This window comes from Berghia stephanieae, chromosome 14 (genome assembly GCF_034508935.2).
Source record: "Berghia stephanieae isolate SIO BIC M18660-M18661 chromosome 14, UCSD_Bste_1.3, whole genome shotgun sequence".
Taxonomy (NCBI): domain Eukaryota; kingdom Metazoa; phylum Mollusca; class Gastropoda; order Nudibranchia; family Aeolidiidae; genus Berghia; species Berghia stephanieae.
This window is the reverse complement of record NC_088373.1, coordinates 3463557-3476056: the sequence shown is the minus strand read 5'-3', so window position 1 is coordinate 3476056 and position 12500 is coordinate 3463557. Positions and strand designations below refer to the sequence as shown.

At 34.8% G+C, this 12500-nt stretch overlaps 1 protein-coding gene across 4 annotated transcripts in view; it reads right to left on the bottom strand.

The window, feature by feature from the left end:
• Positions 1-8784, bottom strand: part of LOC144960175 (uncharacterized) — a 20548-nt gene extending 11764 nt beyond the window's left edge. Inside the window, exons 1-3 of one of the 4 annotated variants that reach the window (XM_078893194.1) lie at positions 8689-8784; positions 7320-7689; positions 5697-5840 (exon numbers count right to left, since the gene is read on the bottom strand). In XM_078893194.1, coding sequence (XP_078749320.1) covers positions 5697-5840; positions 7320-7563 — 388 coding nt within the window. In that variant the 5' untranslated portion in view covers positions 7564-7689; positions 8689-8784. Of the gene's footprint in view, positions 1-5696; positions 5841-7319; positions 7690-8544 lie in introns of all 4 variants that reach the window. The other 3 variants (XM_078893195.1, XM_078893193.1, XM_078893196.1) reach the window with 3 other exon arrangements.
• Between the last annotated feature and the right edge of the window lie 3716 nt (positions 8785-12500).

Sequence of the window (12500 nt, the reverse complement as noted above, 5' to 3'; positions counted from 1 at the left end):
TTTGACTTTTACACATTCTGATAACAAGACCTATGAAAAGTTCTAGCCAGCATGAAGAATAAAAAGGACCGATTTTCTTTGTTTAGAACCACGATGGCCGCCGTTGTTGGGCGACGTGACATCAGACTATTGAATCCAATTTACAATCACAGTGATTAATTAACACTTCAAAATCCTTAAAATTATGTTACTTACTTACTTACTTACTTACTAATCCGTGGCCTTCGGTTGTATGCACATTGCCTATCGTATGCCTACAAGACGATCTGTCCTCTGAATCCCTCATGTACTCGGAGTTGGTAGGGATGTTGCTTGTTGATAGCCTCAAACTGGTCAAAAGCGTCAACCTCTGATGAGCTCTTTCCCCCTCTATGTAGCTTTCAATGTGCTCTCGTCGCCACACATGACCAAGAAATCCCATTTGCCTGATCAAACTTGTTTGCTGGTTTCCCCTTTGCTGGTGAGGTGAAAAGATAGATCTTGGTTTCGTTTGTTAACGACCATGCACTGTCGGTTTTCTTGACGTTCAGCAAAAGTCCCTTTGCTTCGCTATCAGCCACTAATTTTGTCAAGAATGATCTGATGGTTTTCACAGTTTGGATGGCTTTTCCTATTCTATGCAAAACTTCTTCTTTTGAAGAGCACCGGGGAAACACGGTAGAGTCACTTTCATAATTAGATGAGGTGGAGGTACATAATATGTATTTATATTTATCTTTCAGAGAATGCTATTCTAATTAGCACTATTAGATAATATAATTTATCTGTAATGTAAAGCATAGAATTAAGAAAACAGTTCATATCTTCGAATATTGTATTCAAATTTGAAAAATATTTTTTTCTCCTAAAAATCAAACTGTGTCTCTGTCGTTTTTCCAATGTGCTCTTCGTTTGTTATTCTATCTAACCATTTAATGTTTACAATCTTCTATACAACGACATTTCGAAAGCTTCTATGCGGTTTGGACAATTCTATGTCTAAGTCCAGGTTTCACACTCATAGACGAAGACGAAGAACGTAAGTTTGGATAACCTTAAGTTTCCAGTTTAATTTAATATTGGTGGCAAGCTGAATGGTCTTAGTTGTGAAGTGATTTTAGAGATCGCTATTTATTCTTTGATTATTTCTGAAATCTCTTGCTCGTTCGTGATTTTTGCACCGAGATATTTAAACTTTAAACTTGTTTGATGGTTTCCCCTTTGCTGGTGAGGTGAAAAGATAGATCTTGGTTTCGTTTGTTAACGACCATGCACTGTCGGTTTTCTGACGTTCAGCAAAAGTCCCTTTGCTCGCTACAGCCACTAATTTTGTCAAAATGACTGATGGTTCACATTTGATGGCTTTTCCTATCATGCAAAACATTCTTTTGAAGCACGGGAAACACGGTAGAGTCACTTTCAAATTTAGATGAGTGGAGGTACATAATAGTATTTATATTTTCTTTCAAAATGCTATTCTAATTAGCACTATTAGATAATATAATTTACTGTAATTAAAGCATGATTAAGAAAAAAGTTTATATCTTTAAATATTGTATTCAAATTTGAAAAATATTTTTTTTTCTAAAACAAACTGTGACTCTGTCGTTTCCCAATTGCTCGTCGTTGTTATTCACTAACCATTTAATGTTTACAATCTTCTTACAACCACATTTCGAAGGCTCTATCGTTGGACATTCTTTCTCTAGATCCGGTTTCACACACTAGAGGAGAGACGAGAGAACGAGTTTGGATAACCTAAGTTTCGAGTTTAATTTAATATTGGGGCAAGAGATGTCTATGTTGTGGAAGGGATTAGAGATCGCTATTTTATTCTTTGATTTATTCTAGAAATCTCTGCGTCGTCGTGATTTTTGCACCGAGATATTAAACTTAACTTGTTGAGGTTTCCCCTTTGCTGGTGAGGTGAAAAGATAGATCTGGTTTCGTTGTTAACGACTATGCACTGTCGTTTTTTCTTGACGTTCAGCAAAAGTCCCTTTGCTTCGCTACCAGCCACTAATTTTGTCAAGAATGATCTGATGGTTTTCACATTTGGATGGCTTTTCCTATTCTATGCAAAACTCTTCTTTTGAAGAGCACCGGGGAAACACGGTAGAGTCACTTTCATAATTTAGATGAGGTGGAGGTACATAATATGTATTTATATTTATCTTTCAGAGAATGCTATTCTAATTAGCACTATTAGATAATATAATTTATCTGTAATGTAAAGCATAGATTAAGAAAACAGTTCATATCTTCGAATATTGTATTCAAATTTGAAAAATATTTTTTTTCTCCTAAAAATCAAACTGTGTCTCTGTCGTTTTTCCCAATGTGCTCTTCGTTTGTTATTCTATCTAACCATTTAATGTTTAGCAATCTTCTATACAACGACATTTCGAAAGCTTCTATGCGGTTTGGACATTCTATGTCTAGAGTCCAGGTTTCACACTCATAGACGAGAGACGAGAGAACGTAAGTTTGGATAACCTTAAGTTTCCAGTTTAATTTAATATTGGTGGCAGAGCTGAATGGTCTTATGTTGTGGAAGGTGATTTTAGAGATCGCTATTTTATTCTTTGATTTATTTCTAGAAATCTCTTGCGTCGTTCGTGATTTTTGCACCGAGATATTTAAACTTTTAAACTTGTTTGATGGTTTCCCTTTGCTGGTGAGGTGAAAAGATAGATCTTGGTTTCGTTTGTTAACGACCATGCACTGTCGGTTTTTTGACGTTCAGCAAAAGTCCCTTTGCTTCGCTACCAGCCACTAATTTTGTCAAGAATGATCTGATGGTTTTCACAATTTGGATGGCTTTTCCTATTCTATGCAAAACATCTTCTTTTGAAGAGCACCGGGGAAACACGGTAGAGTCACTTTCATAATTTAGATGAGGTGGAGGTACATAATATGTATTTATATTTATCTTTCAGAGAATGCTATTCTAATTAGCACTATTAGATAATATAATTTATCTGTAATGTAAAGCATGGATTAAGAAAAAAGTTTATATCTTTAAATATTGTATTCAAATTTGAAAAATATTTTTTTTTCTAAATATCAAACTGTGACTCTGTCGTTTTCCCCAATGTGCTCGTCGTTTGTTATTCTATCTAACCATTTAATGTTTAGCAATCTTCTGTACAACCACATTTCGAAGGCTTCTATGCGGTTTGGACATTCTTTCTCTAGAGTCCAGGTTTCACACACGTAGAGGAGAGACGAGAGAACGTAGGTTTGGATAACCTTAAGTTTCGAGTTTAATTTAATATTTTGGTGGCAAAGATGAATGGTCTTATGTTGTGGAAGGTGATTTTAGAGATCGCTATTTTATTCTTTGATTTATTTCTAGAAATCTCTTGCGTCGTTCGTGATTTTTGCACCGAGATATTTAAACTTTTAAACTTGTTTGCTGGTTTCCCCTTTGCTGGTGAGGTGAAAAGATAGATCTTGGTTTCGTTTGTTAACGACTATGCACTGTCGGTTTTCTTGACGTTCAGCAAAAGTCCCTTTGCTTCGCTACCAGCCACTAATTTTGTCAAGAATGATCTGATGGTTTTCACAATTTGGATGGCTTTTCCTATTCTATGCAAAACTTCTTCTTTTGAAGAGCACCGGGGAAACACGGTAGAGTCACTTTCATAATTTAGATGAGGTGGAGGTACATAATATGTATTTATATTTATCTTTCAGAGAATGCTATTCTAATTAGCACTATTAGATAATATAATTTATCTGTAATGTAAAGCATAGATTAAGAAAACAGTTCATATCTTCGAATATTGTATTCAAATTTGAAAAATATTTTTTTCTCCTAAAAATCAAACTGTGTCTCTGTCGTTTTTTCCCAATGTGCTCTTCGTTTGTTATTCTATCTAACCATTTAATGTTTAGCAATCTTCTATACAACGACATTTCGAAAGCTTCTATGCGGTTTGGACATTCTATGTCTAGAGTCCAGGTTTCACACTCATAGACGAGAGACGAGAGAACGTAAGTTTGGATAACCTTAAGTTTCCAGTTTAATTTAATATTGGTGGCAGAGCTGAATGGTCTTATGTTGTGGAAGGTGATTTTAGAGATCGCTATTTTATTCTTTGATTTATTTCTAGAAATCTCTTGCGTCGTTCGTGATTTTTGCACCGAGATATTTAAACTTTTAAACTTGTTTGATGGTTTCGCCTTTGCTGGTGAGGTGAAAAGATAGTTCTTGGTTTTGTTTGTTAACGACCATGCACTGTCGGTTTTCTTGGCGTTCAGCAAATGTCCTTTCACTTCGCTACCAGCTACTAGTTTTGCCAAGAATGATCTGAAGGTGCGGCTATGTGGTCTAGTGGTATGACACTCGCTTTCGGATCGGAAGGTCCTGGGTTCGAGCCTCGCGCTCGGCGCATACTTGAGTCCTTGGAAAAGGGTCTTTATGCACATTCTCTCACCGTACTCAGGTGTAAAATGAGTACCTGGCCGTTAACAGGGTTGTCTTTGTCCTAAAAATTGTAATATCGCCTAACAGGCGTCATGTCCCGTCCTACATGATAAATGTTGCTGTTGACCAGGGACCCGTTGTAAAGCGCTTTGAGCACGTTTAGTGGATATTGCTCTATATAAAAGCTCAATTTAATTTAAGCCAAGAGAACAGCATCGTCTGCATATCTCAGGTTCGTCAATGCTTTGTGGAATAGTCTTCTGAGTGACCAAAATAAGACGTCCCAGGATTGAGAGATTTTGCAGAGATGAGAGTCATTTTAATCGACATATATTTGAAGGAAGAGTTTTCTGACTAAAATTCTAAATACGCGAGTGTGGCAGGTTTTGACAGAAGGCTTATCTTGGCGAAATTTCAAACATGGGAGCTCGCAAAGTTTACTGGTTAAATAACCCTTAAGATTTATATCAAAAATAATAACAAAAATACTTGAGTTTCTCTAAAGCGGAAAATTCACTAAACGTGCTCAAAGCGCTATACAAGGGGTCTCTGACCAACAGCAACACTTAACATGTAGGACGTTACATGACGCCTGTTAGGCGATATTAGATTTTTTTCGGACAGAGACAATGTAGTTAACGGCCAGATACTTGTTTTACACCTGAGTACGGTGAGAGAATGCGAGTAAAGAGATTTTTCCAAGGACTCAACTATACGCCGATCGGGGCTAGAAACCAGGTCTTTCCGATCTGAAAGCGATACCACGAAACCACTTAGCCGCACAAGCAACAAAGTGTCATAATTTAAACCTAGAATCTAAATTATCAGCGTCTGGTTTATACATTGGATTAATTAACCTCATCTGGATGTTACGGTAAGATGTTTCAGACCAAATCCTGAATTCAATCTTAAGTACCCCCTTCACCCCCCCCCCCCCGCCTTCGACAAAAGAATGAATCGAACTGTGGAAAACTTATGTTGTGGAATGTCAGAAACGTGGAACAACAGTCAATGAGAGAGAGAGAGAGAGAGAGAGAGAGAGAGAGAGAGAGGGAGAGAGAGAGAGAGAGAGAGAGAGAAATAAAGAAAGAAAGATAAAAAGAAAGGAGGAAAGATAGAAGAAATAGAGAGAGAGAGACTACGAGTGTGTGTGTGTGTGTGTATGTGTATGAGAGAGAGAGAGAGAGAGAGAGAGAGAGAGAGAGAGAGAAAGAGAGAGCAAAAAGAAAGCTATTGCGTCACTTAGACTGTGGGTCACATACATTTACTGAGGTTTTATACATACAAGAGACAGCCAATGAGAGAGAGAACAAGGACAGAGATAGTGAGGTCACAGTCTGACTCTGCTGAAACTCCTCACGAATGTCCACAAACCACGTGGACATTGCCCTGTTGTGTCCAAACACCAACATCTGTAAAAACCCAGCACCTGAAACAAGAAAGGGAACAGTTTGCAGTTGTTTGCCTATTATCGTCACCAAGTCTCTTCTTCCTCATCATCATCATCATCATCATCATCATCATCATCATCATCATCATCATCATCATCATCATCATCATCATCATCTTCTTCTTCTTCTTCTTCTTCTTCTCCCTCATCATCATCATCATCATCTTCATCATCATCTTCTTCTTCTTCTTCTTCTTCTTCTTCTTCTTCTTCTTCTTCTTCTTCTTCTTCTTCTTCTTCTTCTTCTTCTTCTTCTTCTTCTACTACTACTACAATTACTACTACTACTACTACTACTACTACTACTACTACTACGACTACTACTACTACTACTACTACTACTACTACTACTACTACTACTACTACTACTCCTACTGCTGCTGCTGCTGCTGCTACTACTATTACTACAACAATTACTACTGCTGCAGCTACTACTACAAAAACTACTACTACTACTACTACTATTAATACTACTACTACTACTACTACTACTACTACTACTACTACTACTACTACTACTACTACTACTACTACTACTACTACTACTACTACTACTACTACTACCACTACTACGACTATTATTACTATTACTACTACCACCACCACCACCACCACTACTACTACTACTACTACTACTACGACTACTACTACTACTACTACTACTACTACTACTATTAATATAGATTATTTTAAAATTGTTTTAACTTCATCCGTTGAGCATGTGTGATCAAACTGCCAATGAACCCATAGCATTTGAAACAATGATCACTTCAGTGGGATTGAAACATTTTTTATTCTTACATGTACTAAATTTGTAGTAATAATCCTGGTGCTCTATGAACATATCAGGATCATTATTGAAAATGTAAAAAACATTTATTTGTGAATAGTAATTATGGAGGATCATACTTATTCTACTTACAAATATTAGTAGTCGAAATAATGATAAGTAGTAGTAGTAGTAGTAGTAGTAGTAGTAGTAGTAGTAGTAGTAGTAGTAGTAGTAGTAGTAGTTGTTGTTGTTGTAGTATTAGTAGTAGTAGTAATAGTATTAGTAGTAGTAGTAGTAGTAGTAATAGTATTAGTAGTAGTAGTAGTAGTAGTAGTAGTAGTAGTAGTAGTAGTAGTAGTAGTAGTAGTAGTAAAAGTAGAAACAGCAGCAGTAGCAGCAGCATTAGTAATAGTAGTAGTAGTAGTAGTAGTAGTAGTAGTAGTAGTAGTAGTAGTAGTAGTAGTAGTAGTAGTAGTAGTAGTTGCTGTAGCAGTAGTCGTAGTAGTAGTAGTAGTAGTATTAGCAGTGGTAGTAGTAGTGGTTGTAGTATTAGTCGTAGTAGTCCAAACCGTCCTAAAATCATCTGTCACCATTGTGTATATATATATATTATATATAGTTGGTTGAGATTTATAATGATAGAAGTTCTAGTCATCAAGATATGATTGTAGTAAACATCAACTTACTGAAGCAAATTATCCAGCTGTATCCTCTGTCCTGTGGGATGCCCATCGTTGGTTCGTCTGTTTGATCAATACTGCTTTCCTCATCCTCACTTCCTTCTTCATTTCTCTCATCCTTTCCTTCCAAATGGATATGATGATCACTTTTGTTATTATTATCAGTCTCATCCCCATTATTTTCTATACCATTCACATTCGTCATTGTTGACGCAATTGGAGTAATATATTTTCGACCAGCTTCATTCATTCTTTATAAAATGACGTTAAATAAGAATACATTTTTTTGTTGGTTTTTTAACGCTTTGGTATTGATAACAACGTCATCACAAGCATTTTCAGATTTTCAGGTTCCAGTTTTTGTGTCATCTGATATCTAGAATTTGAAAAGAAATGCAAAAATAATTCACAAACCATAGTCTCAAAGAGATAATTTTTTGGATGAATAATTCTCTCCTTACCAGCCATTTTCAGTTTCCCCTAAACGTCACGCCCACCCAGCACAAAAATAGAATTTTCTTACTCAAACAGAAAACCAACAAGTACATTCTATACTTAATATTGTTCAGCAAAATGAGCTCTATGACACAATGTCAAGTGTTTATAGCTATAACCAAAAATTTCTATAAATTTTGTGATATTCATAAGAAATCAGAATGATATAAATGTTGGATGTATCGTAACGAATGTGACGATTTTTCTGTGGTTGGTAAGGAGAGAGTTACGATGATGAAATGTCTAATATTTAGCCAATAATATAATTAAAGAGTAAAGAGCCTATTCCAAGGACTCAACTATGCGCCGAGTGAGGCTCGAACCCAGGACCTTCCGATCGGAAAGCGAGTGTCATACCACAAGACCACATAGCCGCACAATGGCATTACAACACCGTACTACTCTGATTGGTCCTGTTCATCCAGACATTAAAATCAGTCTTGAGAAGATTGGACACACGTCAGAATTCTTTTGATGAATAATGTTTTAAAACCAAATAATAACGAATACTTTAAATATAATACACATTTTCTGATAAAAATCACAAAGTATTCCACAGTTTTGTAGCGCGACTTCTTAACACATCGATTTCACACAACATCAGTTTACATTCATGGATAACACATATGAAATTAATGATCTGAATTTCCTCGGTTAAAAAAAAATTAAGAAAAAACCCCTCAAATATACAGAAAATGATGAAATATGGAGAAATTTTTTATTTTTTAATTTTTACCACATTTTTTGGTAGTTTTATTAAGCGGATATCTCAAACATTAATGTTTTGATCTATTTCATATTTAATTCTCAGATATTTATTAATAGTACTTATTCAACTACACCATGCGAACAAATATTACTGTTATGAAAATTATCTTACATTGATAAACTATTCATCTGTTTTGTGACCTAAACGTAAGAAAGGAACCGCCTTCAGAACACGAAATGATACCATAGATCTGTTATGATTATCTATGTAGCGACAAGTTCATGTGGTCCTTGATAACGAAACCAAAATGAGGCTTTTACAATGCTGCCGGCCATGTTCTGAAAATAAACAAACACATATTTTAAAAAATTTTGGCAAGAAAACTCGTCTTTCATCAAAGTCCCAGGTTTGAGAGTTTTTGCCAAGACGAGGGTTGTTTTAAACGATTAGTATTTGAAGGACGAGTTTTCTGGGTTTTTAAAAAAAAATACAGGAGCACAATCTGTGCCGAAATTTTGTTTCAGTTGTTTTAGCAATCAGTTTAATAACTGCGACCTTAACTTTTCCCGCTGCTGGAATCTGCATCACGTCGAGGTGATGTGGATCCTAAAAAATGCCTTAAATGTGTGATTTGTATACTGAAAATTGACTATAGTGTGTGATTAGATTACTGAAAATTGACTTAAATGTGTGATTTGTATACTGAAAAATTGAGTTAAATGTGTGATTTGTATACTGAAAATTGACTATAGTGTGTGATTTGAATACTGAAAATTGACTTCAATGTGTGATTTGAATACTGAAAATTGACTATAGTGTGTGATTAGATTACTGAAAATTGACTTAAATGTGCGATTTGAATACTGAAAATTGATTTCAATGTGTAATTTGAATACTGAAAAGTGACTTTAATTTGTGATTTAGATACTGAAAATTGACTTAAATGTCAAGAATATAAAGCTTGGGCTAAATCCTGTTTTTAAAAACTGAGTTGAGTGATTGTAATTTCTGATAATGCAAAAGTAAAAAAAAATGTCTTTGATCATTCCATATCAAACTTCACATTTCGTAGTCTGGATTACCCCGATATGACACAACAACAGGGAGGGGATAGCCATGAAAGTTAGTCGATTTTTATTATAATGTTGATTTATCATTTGAAATGTTTGGTTCAATAACCAGATGATTGTAGTTTCTTCTAAGATAAAAGAATTTTAAAACGCAAAGAACATGAAATGTGATTGTAAAACAATCTTTGGTATCGCGTATTCCATTCTGAAAATTGCATCTGGCAGTTCCAGGTTTAGAAAATTATATTTTTAGACAGATAAGCAGTACTATTAAGAGACACATATTTAAAAATTTGGCCAGAAAACTCGTCCTTCAAATATCAATCGATTACATGACCCTCATCTTGGGAATAAAACAATCAAACCCGAGTCTTCGTGAAGTCCCAGGTTTGAGAGTTGTTTTTCTTTCCAAGATGAGGGTCATTTAAATCGATCAATATTTGACACACGAGTTTTTGGGCCAAACTTTTAAATATACCTTTTTATAGTACTCCTTATCTGTCTAAAAATATAATTTTCTAAACCTGGAACTGCAAGATGCAATTTGGTCAGAAAACTCGTCCTTCAAATATCAATAGATTAAATGACCCTCATCTTGGGAATAAATCATTCAAACCTGAGACTTCGTGAAGCCCCAGATTTTAAATTTTTTTGGTCATTTAAATCGATCAATATTTGATTCACGAGTTTTTGGCCAAATTTTAAATACTTGTCTTTCCAGCGTACGGCAGTTAACTGGTAAAGATCAAATACTTTGACGTTTAATAGTGTTTAGGATTTTCTATCATCAACTGCATGCCTGCCACAACAAGCACACCATTTCTGTCACCGGTTCATTGTTAGGTTTGCTATCTTAAATGTATGAGATCTTTGTTAAGTAGGAAGGTGGGTGATAACGTATTGAGTGGTGCTATTTATCATTTAGAGATAACGATTTTCAAAAGGTTGGGAGCGGAAGGGGGAGGAGACGAGTTATATGTTAGGTAAGAAAATAACACTTATGTTTATTTACATAGTTTATCACCGTTTCTGATTACACAATGTCAGTATACACACACACACACACACACACACACACATATATATATATATATATATATATATATATATATATATATATCGATCGATTTTATTTTAAAATATACATAGGTGACATATGTAACCTGTCTTCTCAAAACGGTGTTATATCGGGATGAAACCAGGTGGGAAATAGTGGTTGGTTTTATTTTGTTTGTTTGTATGTTTGTTTGTTTTTTTTGTTATTTTTTTTTATTTTTTTTTTTGTTGTTTGTTTTTTTTTGGCGGGGGGGGGGGGGGGGTGGCTGTTTGTCGTTTTGATGTTGTTGTTTTAATTATGACCAAAACAAATGAGTTTTTATTTTTAGTTTTTATCACTTTAACTCTCTCCTTACCATCTACAGCAAAATCGTCACATTTGTTACGACACAATATACATTTTTCTTAGTCAGGTTTATTGTGTACATCACAAACTTTGAAGAATGATCTTTGTTTCATTTATACGAAGATAACGTTGTTTTATAGAGAGCTTGTTTGCGCTTTAAAAATCTATTTTTCTGCTGGATAAGCCTGTCATTTTGGGAAAACACTGAAAATCATCGGCAAGGAAAGGGTTAAGAAACAAGGGCCAAATTTATTATTTCTAATAAAAGAAAAAAAATGATAAGCCAAGCTTGACGCGTGTTTTGAACTATAAAATCAATTTTTGACTTCTGCATCAGCCCAGCAGGATACTGGTTTGAGGCGCTAAGTCACATTTATCGCATTATTTAAAGGCTTTCACGTCACATGCTTGTCATGGGTTAAATAAGCTATTTGGTGACCCAGTGTATCAAAGCGGTGTATGTGGTCTATTGGTATGACACTCGATTTCGGATCGGAAGTTCCAGGGTTCGAGCCTCGCTCGACGCATAGTTGAGTCCCAATGAAACACGTTGACCTATTGAAAACAACTCACGATTTGTGTTCTTTTGTGTCCAAAGACTTTTTTACATCATTATTACCACCATTATTATTATTATTATTATTATTGTTATCATTATTATTATTATTATTATTATTATTATTATTATTATTATTATTATTATTATTATTATTATTATTATTATTATTATTATTATTATTATTATCATTATTATTATTATTATTATTATTATTATTATTATTATTATTGTTATTATTATTGTTGTTGTTATTAGTATTGTTATCACTATTATTATTACTATTATTATCATTATTATTATTATTGTTTGCCTTATTATTATTGATTTTACTTATTTGATTTGTTGATGAAAATATATTCTTGTATGAGTTATATTGGCAATTGCCTAAAATAAACGTTTTGAATTGAATTGAATTGTCTTTTGACATCATATTTTGGGTCTGAGTCAGGCTATAGATAGTATGCGCTTGGCTTAGAAGCTCATAACATTGCCATCCGGAAGTATAACGGACCAACACACAAAACTGTGTGCAACCATGAACGTTTTTAGTCTGGTTAATACAGTTTAGTGAGAATTACTCATAAACGTGGATGGCAAAACGCAATAACAAAGACCTGAGTGACGTCAACTTCGATCTATCTATAAGTAAACGAAGGCTACGGTTCACCCAAGGCCTTCTATAGATAGTATGCAGATGACGTCACTAATGCCTTTGTTATTGTTTTTGCCATCCGCGTTTGTGAGTTGTTCTCACTAAACTGTATTAACAAGACTATAAAAGTTCATGGTTACACAGAGTTTGTGTGTTGGTCCGTTATACTTCCGGATGGCAATGTTGTGAACTCTTTGGCCAAACGCATTCTATCTATATAGTGTTCCTATATAGATAGAATGCGCTTGGCCAAGGAGTTCACAACATTGCCATCCGGAAGTATAACGGACCAACACACAA